This window comes from Strix uralensis, chromosome 1 (genome assembly GCF_047716275.1).
Source record: "Strix uralensis isolate ZFMK-TIS-50842 chromosome 1, bStrUra1, whole genome shotgun sequence".
Taxonomy (NCBI): Eukaryota; Metazoa; Chordata; class Aves; order Strigiformes; family Strigidae; genus Strix; species Strix uralensis.
The window spans coordinates 31,486,695-31,512,384 of NC_133972.1; the positions used below are offsets into that span (position 1 = coordinate 31,486,695).

The window sequence follows — 25,690 nt, forward strand, 5'->3', positions numbered from 1 at the left end:
GGCTGCGCTGGCGCGGCGCGCTCGGCGGCGCCGGCAGGATATTGTTCAGCCTTCACCCCCGCCCCTCCTCCTCGCCCTCCTCCTCCTCCTCCTCGCCCCCCCGTGCGCCGTGTTCCCCCCGCTCCCGCCGGCTCGCCCCCTCCGCCGCAGGCCCCCATCTGCCACGTGCGTGCGTGCGCGCAGGGGGCGCGCGGCGGGCGCTGGCTGCGCGGGGCGGCGCGGCGGGCATTGTGCGCGGCGCAGGCAGGGCCGCCTCACCCGCACCCAGCTGCCTGCAAATTCGTGCGCGCCCGGAAGCCGCACGCCCTCTTCCCCCGGCCCCCCCGCCATCACCTACCGCCGGCGGCGGCGGCCGCCCCCCCGGCCCGGCCCGCGCCCCCTCCCCGCTCCTCACTGCGGTCCCCCTTTGCCACCTCTCCTCTCCCGACCCCCCCCCACCCCCCCTCCGCTGCCGGCCTCCCCTCCCCCACGCCTCTCTCCTTCACCACCTCCTCCTTCTCCTCCTCCTCCTCCTCCTCCTCTGCCACTTTCTCTCTCTCTCCCAGGACGCGTCGGATGATCCGGGGCCGCCGGGGAAGGGCTCCGGGCAGCAGCAGGGAGGCTGCGTCCTCCTCCCGTCTCGGGCTGTAAAAAAAAAAAAAAAAAAAAAAAAAAAAAAAAAAAAAAAAAAAGCCGGTGGCCTCGGTGTTATTTTGTATTAAAATGAGGAGGAGGAAGAAGAAGCAGCGGCAGCGGCAGCAGCGGCAGCGAGCGGTAGCGGAGAGGAGGCTCTGAGCAGGGGACGGCGGCGGCAGCAGCAGGAGGAGGAGTAGTGATGAGTCAACTAATAATTTAATGGGGACAGAAACAGAGAGAGAGGGAGAGCGAGCGAGAGGAGGGGGGGGAGAGAGAGCAGAGCAAGGCAGCTCCGTCCGGGGACACACACACATACACACACACATACATATATCCGTGTAACATCCAGCAACAACCACCAAACCGGCCTAAATAACAACCATACTCAGCCAGCCAGGGGAAACGAGAATTAAAAAAAAAAAAAAAAGAGACAAAAAAACAAAGCCTGCCATTATTATTATTTTTCAATTATTATTGGGTTTTTTGCTGGCTTGGTTTTTGTTGTTGTTGGCTTTTTGCAACCTTTCTATTTTATATTTTTTACCCCTTCTTGCGAGTAACTCTTCTCGGAGTTCCCAGATTTTTTTTTTTTTTTTATTCCTTTACAGAAGCAGAACCAGTTTTTTGTTGTGTTTTTTTTTCTTTTTATTTTTTTTTAATAGGGATTTTTTTTTTTTTTTTTTTCCAATTATAATTTCTCCCGGTTTTGGACTCGGAGGGAGTGAAACCTCGTCACTTTTTGTAGTGGTGGTGGTGTGCCTTGTTGTGTGTGTTTCCTTCCTCCCCTCTGTTCTTCTCTCTCCCCTCCTCTCTCGCTCCCTCTCCCCCCTTCACTCGCACAACAGCCCCCGGTAAATGAGAGGAGACAGGTCCTCTGCCTTTTTTTTTTTTTTTTTCCCCTCCCCGGACCGCAAAGGCGAGATTAAAAGTGGCATTTTAGTGCCTTTTCCTGCAATTTTGTCTACACTTTTTTTTTTTTTTTTTTTTTTTTTTTTTAATCTCCAGTAGCGATCTCTGGGGCTGAGGTTTCCGCAGAAAGTTTGGGGGCTGTTACGGTGTGTATTTTTGCGGAGGGGGAGGGGAGCGGGCTCCTTCTGTGTGTGCTGCTCCTCTGGGTGCCTATTGGAGAATAATAGTGTAAGTGACAACCTAGAAGTAGACTTTCTGCTCTTCACACTGGATAGAAAAGCTGCCTTTTTTTTTTCTTTGCTTTTTTTTTTTTTTAATAACCCCCTTTCTCACTTGCTGCTGTACGCATTGGTTTTATTTTTGAAAGGATAGCTAGACTTAAGTCACCCTCCACCTCAATTTAAACCTGCTACTTTATTTTTTATTATTATTATGAATTCCTCGTTTTGAGCGTTACACTTGTCTGATCAATTTGATCTTCAGCTCCTTCTTCCGTTGCTAAACCTCGAAAACTGGCTCTCTCAAAAGATATTTAATCTGTATTTTTTGTCCATTGCCATTTTTGCTCATGGCTACTCTGTTTCTCGCTATCTATTTTTGCCCCTCCCCGCCTAGAGGAAAATAGCAACAAGAAAAAAAGAAAAAATAAGAGAATATTAGGGGAAGTAGTCCTCAGGTCTGCTGCCCCCCCTCTCCCCCCCTCCAAAAAGGGGGGGACCTAGAAAACATCAGTCTTGAACTTCTTCCTCTTCAAGAGCTCGGGCTGCAAAGGAAACCTCCTTTGTTTTTGTTATTTATATGCTGTCAAGTTTTGAAGTGGTGAGTTTCGGGTCGGTTTTGCTAATTTCACTCAGAAAACTGCAGTGTTTCTGTTTCTAGATAAGTACTTTGCTTCTTTGTCTCTTTAAAAGGTCACAGGGAAAGCTTGGCCTGGATTGTGAGAGCCATATGGAACGGATAAGTGCGGAGCCTCTCTCAAATGTGATTATGGGTTTTTATGGGGGAGGGAGGGAAGAGGAGGGGAAAGGCATGGGGAGGGGGCTGATTCAGGAGGAGAGGAAGAAATAATATAATACCGGCGGCGTTACATCGCGACAAAAGGAGATACCGCACCGACTCTCATTCAGAAATTGCGCGGTGTGCCCGTACGTGTACGCTGTCTCTGGGAAACTGTGCCTTGAAATTGTGCTCTTCTCTCAATGCCTGTGATGAAAACTTGTAGTTGTGAAAGATGCCTAAATGCGAAACCCGGGGAAACTCTTGGCCTGGAACCGGCGGAGATGATAGTTCTTCCCTGCAACCCTCTCCCTGGGCAGGCCACGCTGGTTGTTGCTCATCACTATTCCAAACTGAGGTTTCAGTGAACTTTAGCCTTGGGCACGGAGTTTAAATGAGTAAATTAGGTGTTTTATGTGCATGTAATTTTGCTTTGTAACATAAGGCTTTTTACAAGATGACTAAGCGGTGAAAGGATGCCGATGGGTGGGTATTCTCAGGCCAAGCGAAAATGACCCATTTGGTGTTTTGGTTGTAGTCAGTGTATTAACTAAACTGCGATCTATCACTTTTATTCACTGTACATGATGTAGTGCGATTCTGACTCACGATGACTAGATACTTTTTGTAGCAAAGAACCTCAGTGCCTTAGAGTACTTCTGAAGTTGCCAGAAGTGACAAGGATTTTCTTGTTCAAGGCTTTTTTTTGGTTTGTTTTACCCCCCCCCCCCCTTTTTTTTTTCTTTTTGTTAATCGTCTTATTCTTGAGAGAGACCGTTCTCAGAAAAGCAGCCCTATAGTATGTTAGCATCGTCAGAAACATCAGAAGATGTTAACGGTTTGAGTCTGTAATTCTTTGCTTAGGCTGCAGTTAACACAGTAAAAAAAGAAAAAATCTTTTCAAAAAGTGGCTAAAATAGGCACGTTTACTGTTAATGAGACACACGACCTAAACCAGATGGGATCAAGATGAATGGTAAACCTTAGCCTGTCACTTTACAGCATAAGGAAAAATAACGATTTTCTGAACTTCAGCTATTCAGTGGCATTCTTGAGGTTGCTTGTAAACGTTCAGATTAATATATTACCCCTTTCTTCACCATATCAGGAAAAGCAGCATGGTGTTCAAACAAAAAAAAATAGTTTACGGAATTGTCATTGGCATATATACCAATGACATAGAAGTATATAAAAAAATCCCAAGATGTTCAGGCTTTAATAGCTTTGCTATGAAATGTGCAGAAAATGTATTGAATTACTAGGCAACTGAAAGAAAGTAGCAATTATCAGATTCACACCAGTCTTTCTAAATACGACTTCCCCAGTATTAGTATTTGTACTTGCTAATGTAAATTCTAGTTCATAAATTAATGTCTAGTCACCTGTCCTTAGTGATTATATTATGTATATAACATAATTGTCAGTGTAGTCACACCTTTCTCAGTCAGAGAAAGGTAGGGTAAAATACCTAACAATCACGACAGTATTGATGAATGAAATCATAACCAGAAAGATGTCTCTGTTCTCAGCAACTGTTTTGTTGTTTTTTTTAATATAGTTGGCAAAACAGAATCTAATGAGTGACAAAAATCCTCAAAACTTACTCCGTCATGTTCTAGGCTTGGGAGATTTTTAGTGATTTAACTGGAATTGCTGTTCATAGATAGAGGTTTCAAAAGTTTATAAAATGAGAAATAGAAGCATATTAACGTATACCTTTTCTTAATTTGCTATTGAAATTACTTCTGCTTTTTGGTTTCAAATAGCTGTGCCAGCATGTAACTTAGCATCACTCAGGTTTTTCTTTTTTAATATCTTTAAGGGCTTCAAAAGTACTGTAGAAATTGTGGATATTTTTCCCAGCATTATGTTTTGTGAGATGCTACCTTCTCAGTTATTTTTCTTAATTCACTAAACTACTCCATTTAATGCTTGAAGCTTCACATCTGAAAAATTTCATATGCATATTTTGAACTTTGCAGAAGTTGATAAACTCTTTGTATAATATTGGTTAGGAAACTCAAAAGCAACCATCTCCCGCCACTGCTTTCTGAAGTTAAATGTTAAATTCTCTCCTAACTTTTATTTTTAGGGGGGGAGGAATTGTAAATGGACAATATTCTATATCTCTAATAAATCTGTTGCTCCCTCAACTAAAGTTTTAACAATCCTTCTATTGTTGTGTATCCATTTTTTTAATCAAGTAGATTGAGAAGTGTTTCACTAGACTCTTTTTTCTTTCTCTGTCTCTCTCTCTCCTAACACAATAAAACCACCCGGGATTAATAACAAACCTTTCTGTGAGATTTGTAACAATAGCTGTGTTGGAGCACATACCTTGACAATCATCATCATTTATATGAGTCTTAGCCTCTCTCAGATTTAGTAGAATATCTCTGAAGATTTTTTATTAAAGGGGTACTCTAGTTGGCTTTTAAAAAATAATTCCACCAGATTATGATGCTGTCTCTCTGTAAACTGGGGTATGAGGTCATTTTTTGAGAATAAGTTTGTTTCTTTTTAAAAAGGCATCTTATTTCCAGTTAAAATAGTTATTTATTCTTCTTTCTGAGCTTATGATACATATATATCTCTCTCTGTACATGTGCAGGCTGTGTACGTATACATATGCGCACACGTGTACAACATATATATTTTTTTTTTGAATCATGGCAGGTGATCTTTAGAGGCGGGACTGAGTATGGATCATTTGAACGAGGCAACTCAGGGGAAAGAACATTCAGAAATGTCTAACAATGTAAGCGATCCGAAGGGTCCACCAGCCAAAATTGCGCGCTTGGAACAGAATGGGAGCCCATTAGGAAGAGGAAGACTTGGAAGTACAGGAACTAAAATGCAAGGAGTGCCTTTAAAACACTCTGGACACCTGATGAAAACTAATATTAGAAAAGGTAACACTTTTGATAATTCTGCATTAGAGAAATATCATTTATAATATTTGGGGGGGGAAGCATACTTTTGCAGATTCTACTTCATTTATATTTCAGGAATAAATCTCCATTCTAAAATACTATATATTCCCAACTCTGATATAAATCACATTTGGGAAATGTAAGCTTCATGCTTGGGTGGAGCATCTTGCTTTACAGGGTGGAGTCTGATTTTTGTTAAGGTAAAGGCTAGCTGCCCTGATTAAAACAAATTCCTACATTGAATTAGAAGTAATATAATGCATTAATTCTTTGAGTAAGTGTTGGGCTAAGAAACGCAAAAATATGTTAAGAGTAAATACCGAACCCCCAAAACAAATTCTCGCCTTTCCTCTTAATGATGGTCCAAGCTTGGAAGGGCAGCAGTATTTCCATAACAGTTGCAAGTTGGTTTAAAGGAGAGAGTGTAAATCTTTAGGTATCACATTGGAAAAGTCATTTATGATGTCAATCTTCGCAGTTTATTTTCTTAAGTACAATTCATTATTGAACAATGAACAACTTGGGTGTCATATTTTTCAGTGGCTGGTTTGCTGTAATTAGACATTTACACAAGGAAAAGGCACATTTAGAATCATTGATGTTTGTATATGGATGGCTTTTGTTTGCATTGAAAATACATTTAATGGACACTAATCTATAAATTTTGTTTATCAAAATGTGTAAGTCTTTTTGACCATGTCCTGCAGGCTTGCTAATTTAAATCAAAATATGCTGCATGTAGTTAGGCACTTGTTTTAAAACAGCCTCTACTTTTCTTAGTATAGTCGGTGTATGTTTATAATCCAGATTTTTCTTGCATTTGCTAAGCAAAGTGCAAAATGCAACCAAGACTATTAAACGCACAAAGTTAGAAGACAGAGGAATTTCATTGTGTCTGATGCATAACATTTATCGTACAATCATTTATTTTTTCCTCGGTTTGGCGAAAACAAAGAATATATTGATCCTGAAATGAACAGACACAGCAGTCCGTATTGTTAGATCTTTATCTATTAAAAATGGAAAAACAGCACTTCAGCAAATTCTTTGGCCTCTGCTCATGATTACCCTATTTATTGATTGTTTGCCAAGAATGTATGCATCTTAAGAAAGCCAGGGTAAGAGCATTAAAAATATAATTTATTACGGCTTTTCAAGCAGAGTGCATTAATATTGTACAGTGAAGCAGTGGGGCTATATAAAAAGGACTTTCTGACGCCTGCAAACATATAAGTTCCATAAATTCCTAAATAGGAGATTTCAGCTGTCTCTGGTATTATGTGATATTTGCACAGCAAACTTCAATGCCAGGACAGTTTTAGACAAGGATTCTACAGACTTCACTGCTCCTTATGGCAGACGTGCTGTTTACACAGACTCGTAAACCTTCAGCAAAAACTCTAACACTGCCTTCAGGTTTAAATCATGCTGTATTTTTAGCAGCGAGCACTGACCAATGCTCTCCCCTTTAATACTAGAAGGTTATGAAGTTGCTGCACTTGGAGGTCTTGCCAAGTACTAGCAGGAGTGATCAGCCAGCTGAGATTGTGCTCTCCTGTATAACATTTTTCACATTAACAGAAGGACACTAGTGACAGTTTGCTAAAAGATTTAGTGGCTTGATTTGTAGTCAGATGATACCTGTGTCGCACTACCAGGATCCACCTCTGATAATCTACATTGTACATCAGAATTTGTCTAGGAGGTTCTCCCGTGTTGTTTAAAGTACCACATTTTCCAGAATGCTGCAACTCACGAGACCATGTACCTGGCAAAAAGCATGTTGATATGCAGCGAAGTACCTGTGCTTTGCTAGTTTTATGTCTGATCATAGCTTAATTTGCAGGAATTGATAAGGGGAAAAACAAATACACTTTAGCTGGTTTTGAGTGTATCTGCACAGTTAGTTAAAGTGAAGCTTTGTTTACCTTTTATCTTCAAGTATTAATGGTGAAACTACTTAAGAATTTTGAGCCCTTATTCTGAATCAGACAGTAGTAGGTCAAACATCAATTGAGAGAGCCTAGAAGGGAAAAAAAAAAACAAACCACCACCTTTTTGCAGATGAAGCATGTGTGTGTTTTAGAAAGCTCTCCACAGCTTAATTAAAACCAATGAAGAAATTGCCAATTTGCATGTACTGCTTTTGCTTTGGTCTTCTCTCCCTTCCTGACCAATCTCACTTAGATTTAAAAAAAAAAAAAAAAAAGACAAAAAAAAAAAAAAGCTCCTTCCTGCACTACATAAATATTGGCAAGGTTTTAGTCTTGTCTTTCATGCTGAGCCTATTGGGCAAACTGGAGTGAGTTTGTGAGCTTTTCCAAGCGAGCCTGAAGGGGTTTGTTTGCCAGAGATTGACTCTCTGGTGAACAGATGTAGTTTAAATATACGTGCTTAAGAGGTATCTTTTTTATCGTGATTTCTTGCTATATGTTACAGCACAAATCAACAGACGCGGTCTTAAAGCGTTTATGTATTGTCAAGAGTAAATCTTCTTTTTAGTTTACAGCATGTCTGGTGCACCTTAGCAGGTTAGGAGGTTTCCATAAGTCTAGAGGGCAGTGGTTATAGAGGCATTAACATTGTAGGACTAATTGGAGTTCCTGGGTGCCCTGTTAAAATAACCCTTGTCATCATTTATGCTAAAGATGATACCCCTCTGGCAGGCTGCCATAAGACAGTTCTGTACATCTGCTTTTAACCCTTTTGATTTCTGTCATTAAGAGATCCTAACCTGTGCTGCTGGAGACAGCGGGATGGGACCGGGGCCTAAAACTGCAGGTCCGAGGTCATCATGTCATCCATGTCCGTCTGGGAGACCAGGAGGGATTTTCACAAAGCCTAGGAATCTGATTGCTGGGAGAGACTTTGTCCCTAAAACAGCTTGGGTCATTTGTTACTTCTCTGTCTGTTGTCAAAAGGGAGGAAAAAAAAAAATTTAAAAGGCAAAAGGAAGGGAAAAAGGTTATTTGCTTAATATGCTGTGCAGCGTAGGGAACGGTTTGTCGTATGATGCTACAAAACTGGAAATTAGTAATTACTTTCAGGCATACCAAAATAGCAATGAATACCAGAAATGTGGAATGTAAAGTGCGGGAGGCAACAAAAAAAAAGCCCGAACTGCAGGTACACTTCTTAAAACGGCATTGAAATCATGATTTGTTTCTTAAAGATGCGAGTGAAAGTAGTGCTCAAGTGCACTCAGTGAATGAAGCACGAATTAGTGTTAACTTTTGCCTTGTTTCCTTGTGTACTCTTTTTAGAGTGAATGTATAACACACAAGGTGATTTGTTGTTGATGTTGAAGGCAATTACATATTTTTGGCAGGACTAAGAAAGTTTTAACGTTAACGAACAAAATTATGTAGCTGGTACTAAAATGGCTTACAGTGAAGACATCTGCAGTATGTATTTAGGTTCTCATGCTGCCTGCTACTCACAACAAATCAGGCAGGACAGAGAGAATCAACTTCTCTTCAGTCAACCTTGTTATTTCTATAGAAGGTAATTCTTTAATCTGTATCTGATCAAGCAAGATAAATTTGCATTTCTGCTTTTCAGATAGATGTATGTTTTGTAGAACTTTCTCTTTTTTTGGGGAGGGTGAGGGGAAAGGACTCAGGAAATATGTTTATCAAATATTTGTGATGATTCTTGATGCCTCCTCTGCCTGTTCATACAGGTTTTATTTACATAACGCTGTATAGACCCACCTACTGTACTGTAGCTCAAGTTTAATACATTAAATTTAATTTTTTTTAATAGGAAGTATGCTTCCAGTTTTCTGTGTAGTGGAACATTATGAAAATGCCATTGAGTATGATTCTAAGGAGGAGCATGCAGAATTTGTGTTGGTGAGGAAGGATATGCTTTTCAACCAACTGATTGAAATGGCATTGCTATCACTTGGATATTCTCACAGCTCTGCTGCCCAAGCAAAAGGTAAATAAGATTACAAAATTGTATGATGAATTATGTTTTTGGGGTCTTGGGGGAGGGGCAGGATTTCTTTCAGGAATGTGATGCAGGTTTTACTTCTTAAACTTCTTGCAGATTCTGTCTCTGTATTTTTTTTTTCCTTAATGTATTTTTGTTTAGTTAGTGCACGTTTTGTTCGTGGGGAATGTGGAGGTAGAGTCTTTTTTTTTTGTTTGTTTAAAGAAAAAAAAAGACTTCAACTGAATCATTAGTATGCTTATTGACCTTAATAATCTGCTCCACTGAGGATCCACAAGGAAGTGTAAAGCATATTTGAGCAGATGGACTGTTGAGAGTCAACTTGCATTTATGACTGAATATCCAGCTCTGTTTCTTTTATTTTGTTCCTGATGGTTTTATAGACTGCAAAGTATTTTTTTTTTGGTTTTGTTTTTTTGTACTCAGTCCTTGCATTGCGAAATCCTTTCTAATTTGTTAAGAGGAATGCTAACTATTATATCATGTTGTATTGAATTCATGGGAACTTAGGAAAATACACTTCTATACATATAAAAAATCTCTACTGTAATGCATTTGTATAATTTCATAATATAGATAAAGTGGCATGTGGGTGGGTGGTTTTTTTTGGGGGGGGTGTTCTTTTGTTGTACCAGATTTAAGAGGCTAGAAACAAAGGTGGTGATCTTGTTAAAATCAGATATTTCTTTTGCCCCTAGGAATTAACCGATAAATTACTTTTTTTTTTTTTTTTAAATTTTTCCTGCCCTTCTTGGCCACTCAAAAAATAAAAATCCCACAGGGCTTATCCAGGTTGGGAAGTGGAATCCAGTTCCACTCTCCTATGTGACAGATGCCCCTGATGCTACAGTAGCAGACATGCTGCAAGATGTGTATCATGTGGTCACACTGAAAATCCAGTTACACAGGTAAGTTGCATACCAGTTCTGAGACGTGAACTGTTACTTGTCTGCTCTTACTGTTAATATTGCTTGTATTTAATTCCCACTCTGCTGTGTGCTCAAAGTACAAAGGCTTATCTAAATTCCTTTTTACTTATTCTAATTCTTCTTTAACTTACAGTATACTATTGCAGAAAACTTTTATGGCTCTGATACATAGATTTTCTTTGGATATCTCATTAAAACTATATTGCATTTTAGTCAATTAAATGATGCATTACAAGAAGGCATTTTACATAAAGTTTACTTAAGAGAAAAATATTTTTGCATATCATGAACAATACCATCTGTGTGCATTTTGTAAAAGAATGACTTGCTCACACTTATTGTTGCTGTCTAGGTTCTTAAATTTCACAGTAACAAAAAAGAAAAAAACAGTTAATATATTAATGCTTTTCATGATCAGTCGTGAGAAAGCATTACACCTTAAATTGTTTTACCAAGCGCATCAGAGCAGGAAGGTAGAAGTAACATGAAAAAATAGTCGCCACATGCAGCTGATGTATAATTCATGCATCAATACAGCAGATGTGTTGTATAAAGTAATTAACTAATCGGAACAATCAGGAGACCGAGAGCAATCTCCAGATGCATCTGCTTGATGCGCGAAATGAAATCTGTCTGTCTTAAAGGAATGTTCTGCAGCAGGATGCAATCTTGTAATAATCCCTTTTCTAATCTGTGTTTCAAATAGTTGCCCTAAACTAGAAGACTTGCCTCCTGAACAATGGTCTCACACAACAGTAAGAAATGCTCTGAAGGACTTACTGAAGGATATGAACCAGAGTTCATTGGCCAAGGAATGTCCCCTTTCACAGGTACTTAGCATAACATGTAATAAATAATAAAAGCACTATAGGCAACGCTGATGTGAGATTTGAGATTTCTAGAGACTGTAGCAAGTAGTACCCATGGAGTGAATCTGCCAAAAATGCAAATTCGTTTGACCACTTCATGATCTTTATAAATATGCCTGATTCATTTTGAACATAGTCTTACAACGTTTCCCATGGGGAGTCGTGAAAGGTTGTTTACACCACACTAAAATTGTCTCACGGCAAACTGGATTTTAACTGGTTTTTGTCTTCAGTCTTTGAACTGCTTTGATGCAACTACTTTTTTCAAGCACATGTGTTCAAGATGTTAAAAGGCTCTTTACTTATTGCTGTCAAAAGTACTATTGAATCTGAATGCTTGTTAGATAACCTACAGTAGTTTTAAATGCTAATTCATAAAATGAGACAGTCTTTGGCATGCTGTATGAGAAGGGAATAAAGAATAAAGCTCTTTGGATGATGTGTTGTTGTTGCAAACAACCAAAGGAAAATCAGTCATTTATTAGTTCTAATCAAAATATACCTAAACAAAAATGAAATCTCAATGTATGCATTGCTAAATACCAAACTGTTGCTTTCCTCAAACCTTAGTTGTATTGTTCTTTTTTGCCTTTCTTTTTGTCATTCTTTTGTCAAATTACTGTGAAGGTGCAACTTATTTTTCTACGCAGTACCGTGTCCAATGATGCTGTGGTGGGAACTTCGTCTTTATTTTTACCTTTTAAATTTTAAAATGTATTTTGTTGCGGTGCAGTGGAGACAAATTCAGTATACAAACAAGTGATGCTAGTTGTGGTAAGGAGGGGAAAAAGGAAATTAAGGAAGTCAAGGTATTTTTATGAGGATTTTATTTCTCTTGCTCAGAATATTGGAGTCTTTGTCTCCAAAAGACTTCAATTAATCTATAGAGGATTACTCTCTTTGTCTGTCTTTCCAGTGGATGTATTAGCAGGCTGTTTTCCCATCACTTATTTTTTTCCCCTATGGTTAGATAGTTTTCAGTGATGTGGCTCCAATACAGGAAGTTTTGAAGTGGAAATAATCAAAATTATCTTTACTGGTTGCAAACCATTCCAGTAATACGTCTGCAAAGTTATCTTGTACATACCTACTATAAAAACATGTGAGCTTTTGCACTGCTGGTTTATGGAGGCTGCAGATAATTTGAGATTTTTCTCCATTTTAATCTAATAGTGCTGGTTTTTACTTAATCCTGATGGAAAGCAAGTAAATTCTATTGAGATGGAATACTTCATTTCTATTTGGACATCGTGTTTCACATAGCAGCTTCTGTATATATAGAGGTGATGCAATGATAAAGCAGAAAAAAAGTTTTTAAAAGGAATGCTTCACTAGAGGCAGTATCATGGTACTGGAGACAATTCAATAATTACAGTCTTTTACAAAGTTGTTTTTAAACTATACTGAATTTTTATATAATAATTTTAATGGACAAAAAACACCTTGCCTAATAACAGCTCTTGAAGCTAGTGCTTGAGATGACCTAAACCCCGGATTATGTAACTCGGATTTGGGGTTCTTTGTTTACTGTTTTGCACTTCTTTATTTGTAGAAGAATATACTTAAAGTGGTGAGCTTCTTTTTGTTGTTAAAAGCATGCTTATTACTTTTGTCATCTCTGTCTTCACCAGCACTGCAGTAGTTGAGTTGCAAGATTTTAAACAGCTCTGCTTTTTGTTCTTCTGTAAAGACCAAATCATGTTAAGCTTAAAATACATTTATTTATTCTTAACTTTCGAAAAAGCAAGCTGTTACAGCGGTTGGTTGAGAGCCCATCAGTCAGTCTAAATCTTCCTATTTCCCTCCGGGAGCTCGAGGGAGGACACATTGATCTGACGGTGTTCTTTTCACATGACTAAATTGAATGCTTCCTGTATTTGCCTAACTAATAACTCATTGTATATCACTTCTATGGAAGGGACTCTGATTTAAGAGTGTCTGTGTTTTATTAAATGTATTAAAGTTTGTGAATTGCCCCGCAGTGGCGTGCTGCTGCAACAGAGGTAAGAAGTGGGAGCAAGGCAGAGGTCGGCAACCAATGTTTCCTTAGAGGGTCCATCAAAATGCCAGCATGGGAGATAATTCTGGGAGCAGAGAAGTGGTCTCTGCAGTTATGTACTTCCAACGGGCATAGGTAATGCCATATGAAGTGCTTCATCACAAATGCAAACTAATGCAGTGACACCGTACCATAACTTATTAACACTGTTATGGATATAATTTATTAACCACAGAAAAATGACTCAAAGTGGAAACGAGAGTAGTTATCGTTTTCTGTCACTGTCATTAGCAGTACTCTATGTTGTGTAGGTATGGAGTAATTTGTTGTAAAGTATTTAAGTTGCTGTGCTCAATGTGTGGCATCTCCAAAGCCCTATCTAAGCATGGAAAACTAAGAATCATCATCCTCACTTAGAATTGACTGTATTTTCTTAATTAATCATGCATTTTCTGTATTAAAAAATCTCTCACATTTATTCAGAATACTGATATCCTGTGTGCTGCAAAAAAACCTAAGCAAACTGTTTTTATAGTGCAGATATACTTAATAGCTTGAAAATATGTGAGCAAACAAACTTTGAGATCTGGTTTGTTTTAGTTACAGAGTCTTGAAAACTTAACAGCATCATCTGCTTAGTGGATTTTCTTTTTTTTTTTCTTTTTATTTTTTTTGCTGTTTGCTTTCTTGTCCAACTAAAACCTTGGGGCATACAGGTATGAACTCTTCATGCCTTCCTCGGTAAAATACCACTGTGACTCTTGCTCTCATTAGGAGAGTTGAATACATGGTCTCTTTTGAAGCTACTGTAATTGTCTCGCTCTGTGACTGCTGTGGCCACCCCTGAAGGCCAAATTTATTACTCAATATACAAGCCCGCATCACAGGGAATCCCCGTTGACATGACTTGGAGTGCTTGGGACAGACCGGAGCAAATGCATGGCTCTGAATTGCTGTGGAATTGCAAGCATCCGTGCAGAGGTTTAGTCTCAAATTCTTGGTATCAAGCAGGCAAGGATGCTGCAGATTTCACATGGAAAAGCTAAGCCTGTTCTGAATTATGCGCTGCAGTGTGTATTTTCATGCTTTACCTCAGGTTTGCAGATTTTATTGCTAGAGACTAGCAGCATATGCAGATGCCGGGTGAAAGACTTCGTGCGTTCGATAAGCACGGCTCGCTTAATTTCTGCTTCCTCTCCAGACCTCTTTTGATGGAGAAGGCAACTTGGAATTTAATCTAGGGCTCAATTTTGGGCCATCTTGTGCATTCCATTAAATTCGTGTATCTCGCGAGTGGCCTGGATCTCATTTCCCTCCTGTTTTGGCTCTTTGGTCTCCAAAGGGTTGTAAAGAAGTTGTTCTACCATCAATTCTTATTTCCAACCCTTTGCACAGAAGCTCTACCTCAGTCTGTTGGGATCTGCGCTAAAGTGATCAGGCAGGCAGGCCTGTTGCGTGTATTTGTTTAATGTTAGTCCTTCCATCTCTCTACTCACCCTTAGTCCTAGCATCTTCATACTTAATTTTCACAGTTTTGCTCTGTTTTGGTTTTTACTGCAGAAGTCTCTTATTACTTCCACAGTTAAAATAACTGAAATACTACAGACTGTATTTATACTGATATTAATAAGTTGGGGTTTTTTGTTTTGTCCCTATTGAATTATTGTCTCTCTGTCTCTGTATATATATAGTTAGATAAGCTCTTAGGAGGAAGAGGAGAGCAACATGGGCAATTGGCCCAAGAAAAGGCTGAAAATTCTTTTAATAATTCTGGAACAAATTCAGTGTGTGCTTTTGAACATTTAGATGTACCCTTTATCTTGAGTTCCTGTAACCTTTTCCATGAAAGGAAGATAAGAAGTCACCTACCAAATGCAGAGATTGTAGAGATTAATTAGTACCTGGGCACTTTGAAAATATGGCAGTGATCAAATGACATTGACTTTTCTACTGGTATTATCTCACCCGATGTTTTTTCTACAAAAAGATTTTCTAAATAATTGTTGTTAGTATTCACAAACAAGCATTTTATCATACCACTGTGAAAGCACATCTGAAGCAAGGTATTCTTTCTCTTCCCTCATAGTATCCTGAAATTTGAAGGTCTCTTTTTTTTTTTTCTTTTAAATTTTTTTTTCTTCCCCATTGCTCATCCTTTGAAACTGCTTGTATCTAGCCTGACTCTAAGGACAGCCAATAGTCACTGCATTATAGATGAGAAATTCCAGGCCTGATCTCATATCTCATGGTTTATTATTTTTTAAAATATTTTGTAGGGGACATGCAATATTTTCATGGAATATATCCAGAGGCTGTGATACTATGGACATAGTCATTTACAGAGATTGCATTACTATTTTAAAATTTTTTTAAAGATATCTGTGTGTGCCCCCTCCCCTCATGCCTGTAATGTCTTTTACATAATTTTGCTCTTGATGATGAGGGAATGGCATTTTTTCAGTTTGAGGGATATACACTTGCATTCTGTGAAACGTATGCGCACATGGAGCAAGTGCTGGTATGATACCAAAGTCTGAATAGTTTTGCACTTGTGATAAATATAGCTATCCTGACTGCATTTTGATCAAACGTCCGTAGTGTAGTGCATGATTGTCTGCATCCGACATGGGCACAATATAGATCATATACTTTCCTTTTTGTTAAGATATCCTGCCGTGAATGTGCATGCTGTTTTATGCAGACAACGTGCAGACTTTATATGATCTGGCAGAAATGCCAGACAGAAAGCTTCCTTGGAACATCAGTGTTTCTCAGTTCACCTGATCTGAAGGCACCTGGCCGTCATAGCAAATAAGCAGCATAATAGAAATCCTCTCACATTTCCTTGCTGCTGTTCTGACACCCCAACCTCTCCAAAATCCCAACCAAAAAGAGTTGCATTTGCTAAAATTAAAATTTCCAGACCAGTAAATAAGGAAGGAATGAGCTATTAAGAGTTGCCAAAATACACACTTTTTATGAGCAATTTTTAATTCATGCTCTACAAAACTGAAAAGTGTTTTTTGCCCTCCCCTTTCAATTTTACCTGCCTAGACCTGAGATCAGGTCCTTGGATTTCTTTGTTGCTTGTGATTCTCTTCTCTTCTTCTCTCCCCCTCTTCCTCCTCCTCCCCTCCCCCAATAATTACCTGAGTAAGGAATGCAGCTCCTTTTTCTACTTTAGAATTTACTGTACTTTTAGATTTTAAAGATGTCATTAATTATTTCAGGGAAGTAAATCCTTGAGGGCCTAGGCTCAGGTTTTGGCAGGCAGGGCCTTTCAACCCACCCCTCAGTTGCTCAAGATCATTCACTCTGATGTCTCTTCAAGCTGACGTAGTATCTGGATTTTTAAACCATTTTCAATTAACTATTAAAACTTGTGCCCATGATTTTTAGTCATTCAGATAGAACAGGCAGTACAGAGCCTATTGCTGACAGGATGGGGAAGATAAAATACACATGATGGTAGAGCCGTGTGAGATCATTTGCAGGATACTCAACCTTCCAATTGCTTGATCTTTTGATCACTGATTGAATTTCTTTAGATGCATCTAAACGCTCTCAGTGTTAAAGCCATGTCAGTCTACAACTGTTTTATCTGGGCAGTGCCCTATTAAAGGAGAAAATATATAGCTTTTTTTTCTGCCTCTTCATTAGAATTAACTATAGTGAGGATGTCAAAAGTCCCTTTCCAAAACAGTTGTGGGGCCCGGGCTTACCGTGGGGAGGACAGGAATTTACCTTGTTTCTCAGATAAATGCAGTTTTTGACTTCAGCAGACTCTGTAAGCTGTCAGCATGTCACCTAGTATCTGTGCTGTCAAGAGATCTTGTGTTTCTGCTTCTGAAAAAGAGGAGTCCAATAGAGAGATGGTGCTAGTGCTGATTTTTTTTTTTTTTTTACACCCCCAAAGTCAGCTGTATGGAGATACAAGCAGATGTCTTCCGCCAGGCTCTCCTGTGAACAGAGTACAAAATTCATGCTTTTTAAGGGAATAACACTTTTGGGACCGTGCTCCTCACTTTGTGTGCTAACCACTTGGTATTGTATCTCAGCGATTTTGAGAACTGTGTCATGTGAACGATTATCTACATCATATGGACTTCAAGTTTTAGGGAAGTGACACAATAAAAAAGGAACACACCACATTTTCTTCTGGTATGTTTTTCTTCTACAATGTGCACGTGTGTAGAACTGAGCTCTACTTGATTTCTGTTTTCACTCAGTGGTCCTGAGAATAGTGTATAGAATAACTTGCATTTTAAATACTTGCAGTGATGTTGTTCTTTTTATATATATACAAAACCATGCGCTTTTTTTCTCCTTTTACATTTAGTGGGTTAATGCACTGCTACAATATTCTGTATTCATTCATGTTTCTTGCATACTTCTTAACGCAGTCCTGGCCAAGTGCGAACCCTGATTTATTTATTTTTTTCCATAACTTTATTAGAGGGTTAACAAGCCACTCCTCCAGTGTTCTCTTAAGCAAGATTGCAAATAAGTCTTTTTTTTTTTTCTTCTTATTGGCAAATTGTTGGCTGTAGAGTACTGCACAAGTATAAACAACATGAGAGATCCTTTAACATAACATGAGAGAGCCTTTAGTCGCTTTGCTCCCTAGCTTTGGAACTCATTGCCAATTGAAGTAAGGAAAGCTCTGGCAGTTGGGACTTTTAAATCTAGACTTAAAAGTTATTTGTTCTGTTTAGCATTTTTAAAATGATTCTATTAGGAATTGTATGTGCTTCAGTTTTAATTTTAACTCATAATGATTGTAAAGCACCCTGGGATGCTTGCATGAAGGGCGCTACAGAAACCCAAGATTGTATTGTACTGTGTTGTAATGTATTGTATTATTACATGGTGCTGGAGTTGGACCACGGACAATTCATATAGAAAGCATTTGAATACTTAGCTAAAGATAAGGAGTGCAAGGGGGGGGTGGGGGGGAGGGGTGGGTGTACTGTCTCTTCTTGCTTCTTTTCCCCTTTTCCTGTCAGTTATTTTATTAAACTAAATTAACATGGCAGTTATTCCCTAAGAAATGCCAGCATAATTTACTGCTGCACAGGGGCTCAAAATGTAAACCAGATGATAAACTAAAAATAAAAAAGTCCACATTAAGATTTAATTGCACTTCCCTTTCTATATTACGTTCTTATGTAAAATACATTACAAAACAGTACTTTCTTTATCACTTCCTTCACTTTTAACTGAATTTCATTAACAATAAAGAAATATATTGTCTCTGTTTCAGTAATGTCACTTGATAGTTAATCCCTTAACTTGATGTACATGTCTTTAAGATTTTTTTTTTTTTTTTTATTTTAATAAAGAACATGATAGCACTGACTGGAGCCAAGTATTGCACAATCATGTGATTTGCAAGTTTCCCAGCTCGCAGCTTTGCCAGTGCAGGTCAATTCACACCTGCCACACTTATGCCATTCTGGTCCTCATGTTGCTTTTCCTCAGTGATTGTCAGAGGTAGAGTGAGTTGTGTGTGCGGCTCCTTCCTTCCCCCCCTCCCTTCCCGCTCCAAATGTGTGGTAAACCTTGTGCATTGGAAGTGTCTGCTCAAGAATTAAATGGTGTTTAATTTCTGTCCATTAGGAAGCTGCTATCCACATCACCAATTAAGCCTTCTATTTAAAGGGCGAGGAGATATGTATGTCTACATCTTAATAACTGCTGTGACTGGTTTGCAGAGACCTTCCCTGACTGGTTCAGTTATTACTAGCAGTGGTGGGAGGCACAGAGATCAGTGTGGTTATAAAAGCTACCCAAAAGCTGAGCAAATTCTGTAGGTGCTGTAGCGTCACTGTCAGCAGATTTAAAGCTGAGGTACGTCTGTGTTAGGGCATGCAAGGGTGTAGGCATAAAGATGCGTCAGGAGAAAATTACTTGAATTGGTAATAATTTTTTACCTGACAGGAATGAAAGCAAAGCAGGACCCACTTACTGAGAGGCGATGCTAAGAGATGAGCAACTCTCACCTTGTCAGACCAGACTCATTGCATGTCTTCACTCTAATCATAACTTAGGAGAAAAGACAAGCATTTCTCAAACCAGACCCTAAGCAAAACTCTCAAAGCTTGCTCTCTCCCCCCCACTTTTTTTTCCTTTTTTAATTAATAATTAGGATCTTCATTTTTATTTCCAAGAAACATGGTAGGAAAACCTAAGGGGAGGATGAGCTTTGTCTCTCTTTCCTTGGACACTTCTTTAAGAACAGCACAAATAATATCAGATTCCCCTGGTGCCTTGCAGCAGTGATGAGAGGACAGGTTTTTCAGGACAGCAGCAACCTCAGACATGCCTCACTCCAAGCCATGGAATACACTACTCCAAAGGGAAAAGTTCCATTCCCCAGGGGTGGGAACAGTTGAAAGGTTCTCCTCTTATACACCTGTCTCTTAATTATTTTTATTTTATTTTTTAAGTACTAAGATTTCCTACACTGAGAGTTGCATTTCTTTTGTAAGCTTGTGCCAGAAGAGGTGGGAAGCGTGCTTAAAGCATAACCTGTGCCTGGCTGTGCCACCTTTCCAAAGGATTTAATACTTCTTAGTAAACTGTCATGGAGGAGGATGGGTTTTGTGATGATGAAAAACTGAGGCACATGCAAAGGATACTAGTGTTAATGGCCTTTCTAGAGATGGAGATTTCTGCTTCCTAAGTTTACCTAGTGTGTTTGTATTTGAATCAGTATATCTAGACTCTCTCAGAATTGAGGAGTGGTTGTGTGTGTGTATATAAACACATATATGTGTACATATAGCGTAAAAAATCCCACCAAAATATACTTGCCAGCTAGTACATCCACAGGCTCTTAAAGCTGCGTTCCTTATTCTGTACTTTTTGTAAGGAGGAGCTTTGTGTGCTAAAACCTAATCTAGCTACTTTTTTTTTTTTTTAATTTATGTATTTTAATATAAGGGGTAACTAAGAAAAATTTTTGAATAAATAGACCCTCAAAGTGCATGTGCATATTCCATACGGAAAGCTAGCTGGAACATTTCTCTTTTGAGATACCTTCATTGAATCTTGCATCTTTTTATGAATTCTTCAGAGCATCTATACTTTTCACAAACTCTTGTCAGTGAAAGGCAGCAACACAGGCGAAACTAGTATCTTGGCTAACATAGCTGCTTAAAATGTCACCTTCATATGATTTTACTTAGCAGAAGTTAAGACTCCATAGCAAATTTCATACTATAACTCATTTTTCTCCTGACAAATTTTTATATTTTTCTCAGGACAGAAAGTAGTTTGTTCATGTGCTTTTAGCAGCATAAATACCCTCATAGAGTTTGGGTCTGTATGATTAAGAATAATCAGATGTACAGGCAGCTCGTAAAGAGGCACATGGACTGAAACAATAAATCTGACACTTAACCATTTAAACAAAGGATAGGCAAGGGATGTTACATTTGGCACTAGAGGGGTATTTAAGCAAGCAATCAGAGGCTTGAGCAATGTACTGCCTAGGAGCGGAAATCAATGAAGTTCAAACTAAAAGCTAGTCATACATTTTAAAAAAAAAAGGTACATATCTAGTGAAAGAGATTACCATGGGATGTGGTGAAAGATCCAGCACAAGAAGTCTTCAGATCAATATCAGATGTTTGTTCTAGCTCAGCCACAGGTAACTTGGCTGAATTCAGAAATTGCTAGATGAACTTCTAGGGTCTCTTTTTATGTAGAGTCCGTATAGATGCTCAAAATGGTCCCTTTTGGCTTTAAAAAGCAGCAAAAATTCGTGTAGGGAAAGGGAAAGAGATCAAAGAAAAGGCTTATCCTAAACACCAAGAGAAATTCAGCAAGACAACTGTTAGTGCTACTGAGTCTGATGACTTCTTGTCTGGACATTGTGCCTTAGGGCTCAACTTCATGCCAGACATCTGATGCTTTGCCTAGCAGAACAGTGGAATCCGAGAAAAGACTTGGTGAAAATCGTGTCCTATTTCCCAGCAAGGAAATCTTCCTTAACGTAGTGGATAATGCTAAGCAATTTTGAAGAGCCTTTTAAAAAAACTGTAGTGAAAACAACCATTGCAGCTGGTTGAAGATAGAACAATTATCAACATCTCTATCAGGACAATGTATATACTTCATTTTTGTGGAAAAGTTTTGTGTGCCCAAAGCTGAATTTAATGCATTAATAGATCTAAAATGTCCCCTGTCACAGAAAGTATTTGCATTAAGTTAGCATTTGGAAGCACGTGCATTAGGATTAGCATTTCCAGATAGGAAACAAGGCAGAAGCACTCTGACCTGGCTGGAACACGGTTGGAAATAAAAGCAATCCACCTGAGAGGAAGGCTGAAGGTGTTTCTTACTCTGGATTTTCACCAGATCAGTCTGTGAGATCTCCAAGGCCCCACCTACCCCAACCTTATTCCTGTACAAGAAATGCTGGTTTGCCCCGTCCACATCCATTGCGTGTGATCTGGATTGTCCTCCTGGGCTCCAGCTTCCTCTAGTCTTGTTCCTAGTCTCCTGAGGAGAAGAGGTGAGTGTAGGTGTGCAGGCTTCACGTAGCGCATTGCCTAGAGTAGGAACAGCAGCAGCCTGGAGAGGGACTAAGGACCCTGTCTCCACGTTACAGGATTGGGAAGGAGGGGTGGAACTTACCCTGGAGTAGCTTAGCTCTGGTCCTGTGGACTTTGAAGTCCAGCCCCAGTTGGATCACAGCTTCTGGGTTTGGCATCATCCAGCAGAAATTCTGCCTGTGTGCCTTGAGGTCTCTTTGTGGTCACCAAAGTAGGAGCAATGGGAAGAGCCCTTGAAAGCATGCATTCCTCATTCAAGCTAAAAGAGCAGTTTAAAGCAATCCAGTTACTTTATAACAGCTTTTTCAAGCAGGTTCCTGGCTAAAATGGATAGTGCTTTCCTTACCCATGGAGCTCTCAGGTTTCAGAGCTCTTCTGGCAAAGGCACTTGCAGAGTCAAAATCTTAGAGTGTAATAATTCATCCCTCAAAATATGGGACCATTTACATTCCATGAAGTAAATCAAGAATTAACTTATTAAATACTGATTATTTTGCATTTTATATTTTATCCAGGTTGATTTTAGGAAAGATTTAGCCAGGACTTTTACTACTAAGTACCTGCCATTTATGAATGGTGTGCCATAAAAATCAGGATTCTTAAAAAGATTCACGTTGGACATCTGACAATGAAGACAAAAATGTGCTATGCCTCCTTATCTTTTATAGGTTGAGGTTGTGGCTTATTTTTCTTTCTTTTTTTTTAAGTCTAAGGCACTATGCCATAAAGCTTGTAAAGCAGTTATGAAGTTCTTCAAATCTGAATTAACATTTCCCACCTACCTATCTTTCTCTCTTTTAAGCTTTTAACCTTTGTAGATATAAGACTAGTGTCTTGGGAAGCAGCTTTTTATTTGAGCTTTATTTATATCCATCAGTGGGAGATGCTCAGAAAACATGGGAGAATGCTGCTCTGTCATGCAGCAACTGGGCATTTACATTACAAAATGGTAAAAATAGTGCAAGGATTAGTTCCTTCAGATGCTGAATCCTCATTTCTGATTTTCAAAATCTTCTCGTGTGGGGGTATATCTCTATACATATATAAATATATGTATATATGATTGGGATTCTTTTTGGTTTAGATCTTCCCTCTACATTCAATGTAGTTTTATATTTATGTTAGTATGTACATTTATAATACTTAAAGACAACATAAGGCAGAAAAGGAGGAGGAGATAATTTAGGCTTTACAAGCATAGGGGAAAGGAGGAATGACATGCTCACGTATTGGAAGAAAAGCTTGTGCCATCGTTTTAAATCTGCCTTTAGGCAGTTTTAACTTATATGACCAATATTTGCCATGCAGATCCTTACTTCTTCTGACCCTGGCAACAGTATGGAGGTCAGATAGCCATCCAAGTGCAATGCCAAAGGCACAAACAAAAGTTTTTTTCTTCTCTGTCCATCTGTGGGTTTTTCCCTTACCCTATGTGTTTATAGGGCATATGGCAACAAATTCCATTGCATTACTTGCTATAGTTCAAGGTAATGGACCAAGGAATTTAACATAATTCTTCATACACAATTAAACTGTCCATTTCATGATTCCTTGTCCAAAAACCAGCTAGTGGCTGGATATATTTGGTCTGCTTTTATTTGGAGTGGCAGATGATAATTCTCTGCCATACCAGAACATGAGGAACAACATTTTGCCCTGGTTGGATTTTTGCAGTATATGGGCTAGCGTAGGCTCAGGCAGGCTAAATCTTTTGATTTGGGGATAATCTTGTGTTATCCGGTTGGGGCTTGAATGTTCCCTTCTCATTTGAAAAATGTTAACGTAGAGCCTCCTGAGAAATAAGCGCTCCTAAGAGTTTGGCTTGTATTAAAACTGATGCTTGTGATTTCCACATGAACAAAAGCCACTGATAGTGGCTAGGATCGGGGAAACAAAGTTCCTCTGTCCTTTATGCAAAGATCCTCCCCCCCCAAATCTTTAAGTTCTGTCTTGTTCTGCAACTTTATCACTATTCAAACTAGATCTAGGGACAAAGGCTCGTAGCTTTTCTCTTTTTCTCTCTCTTTTTTTTTTTTTTTTTTTTTTCAAAAAGGCATGTTAGGGTTGCAGCATTGGAACATGCTACCCTGCTGGTGTCTAGGGATGTGAAGTGGAGGATTTATGAAAGAGAAAATAGAATAGAGCCTTAAAAGTTTGGCTTTAAAAAATGGAGCCAGTAGTTTGACAGATTGTTCAGTAAATGTTCATTTTATTGAGAATTATAAAAAAGGTGCTTAACGCCTCTGTGCCATTAATATAATACATTAAAAGGTTACTGTCAAGATTAGTGTTTCAGCTCTGAAAATTGACTGTAGGGTTTATGGGCAGCACTGTTCATATTCTGCTTGGAAGATGAGGTATCTTCTACTTACCACTTGACAAAACCATTATGTTGTTACAAGGCTTTATACTGAAAAACTTGATAAATAGTGAAACATAAATAAAATCTCATTTGAGAAGCGGGAGAATAGTTGCTGTCTGTCTTATAGCCAGATTTAGCAGATGCGGGTTTGAATGTAAAACAGTTGTGAAAATAGCCAGTGTCAAACTAGTGCAAAATTAAACTTGTGGGGTGTTCTGTTTTCAGTGCCTGTTATTGTTGAAGTACTCAATTTCAAAAGCATGCATTCCTTCCTACAGAAAAAAAATCAGATTCCTTAGTTGAAATTAATTAGCATTCAGAAACCAGATAGCATGTTTTTGGGTATTCATGAGATCTCTGTTTGAAAAAATGTTTTTAACTTGTAGAAATGTGTTGCAACACACAGATGGGAAGAAAAAGAAAAAAAAAATCTCTTTAGCAAGCACTGTGTGTAAAAGGAATATTACATTTTGCACGCTCCTGATTACCCTGTGTAAACAGTTTTTGACATCTGTCTTTATAGTTTTCGAGGAGAGGAAGACTTTGTTAAAAGAACCATTTTTATACAGCAGTCACCATTTCAGTCTTGCTTTACCTGTATTATGAAAGCAGATGGTCTGCATGTCTTTTGAATATTTATAACTATCAAAAACAATCTCTTGCTATTCACCCTTAGGCTTATGAGATGTCAGGACTGTTCTGGTTGAAAAAAAATCATCTTGGGTGTTTACAGAAAGAGGATTACATTAAGCTGAAATGACTATACATTTTCCAGTTTAATATTTGTCCATCAGCTGTTTAATCGTATTTAGATAATTGTGTAAATAAGTTGTTGCAGCCCTTGCCCCTTCCACTGAGCAGGCTTGAAGCTTTAAACACCGATGAATGAGTTGCAAAAAAGCTCGGATTTTTTTTTCCTGGTTAAACAACCTGGAAGGCCTAAATAAGTTTTGGTTACAATGCTCCTTTTGAGAGAAATATGTTTCATTTGCAAAGGAATCCCCGATATCTAATTCAGCTGAGTTGTTTTAGGAAGCTGCTGTGTCTGTTGCTCTCTCCTAAGTCTGTTAGCATGTATTTGTTCTGTGTAAATACTGCAGCCCAACTACCCCTTCATGAGGCATGAAAACAATCTCATTCTGCCCATATAAAAATAATTTTAAGGTTATTTAGGGGAAGTTTTGGGACTGTGGGGGTTAAAAGCTTTTTTGACTGGAAGCTGAGCAATCACTGATAACAGATTTTGCTGTGGTTGGTTGATTTGGCAGAAAAGCATGAACAGTTTTGGTTTAGATGATTGAATTAACCTGATTAACATTGTTTTTGTTGTTTTGCAAAAAGGACAACAGTATACTTTTAGCGATGCTCGAACAATACTTCACCTGGTTGGAGAGCCGTGTTAGAGGCAATGACTCAGAAATGCCTCCCTTGTAGCACCTGCAGCGGTGGCTGCAGCAACCAGCCGGCACGAAAGGCTTGGGTCCTTCCCATGTCTTGCAGGACAGGATGCACCTTGCATTAGATTCTGGCACAGTACAAAAGGTGTCTGATGCTACTGCT

General features: G+C 38.9%; 1 protein-coding gene across 5 annotated transcripts in view; it reads left to right on the forward strand.

Annotated features, from left to right (window-relative positions):
• SATB1 (SATB homeobox 1) overlaps window positions 1–25,690 on the forward strand; it is a 93,401-nt gene that overhangs the window by 16,840 nt on the left and 50,871 nt on the right. For 2 of the 5 annotated variants that reach the window (XM_074861328.1, XM_074861350.1), the window contains exons 1-5: window positions 227–2,343; window positions 5,197–5,432; window positions 9,219–9,395; window positions 10,192–10,318; window positions 11,046–11,169. In XM_074861328.1, the coding sequence (XP_074717429.1) occupies window positions 5,222–5,432; window positions 9,219–9,395; window positions 10,192–10,318; window positions 11,046–11,169 (639 nt within the window). In that variant the 5' untranslated portion in view covers window positions 227–2,343; window positions 5,197–5,221. Of the gene's footprint in view, window positions 1–226; window positions 2,344–2,449; window positions 2,506–5,196; window positions 5,433–9,218; window positions 9,396–10,191; window positions 10,319–11,045; window positions 11,170–25,690 lie in introns of those variants that run through there. The other 3 variants (XM_074861343.1, XM_074861336.1, XM_074861358.1) reach the window with 3 other exon arrangements.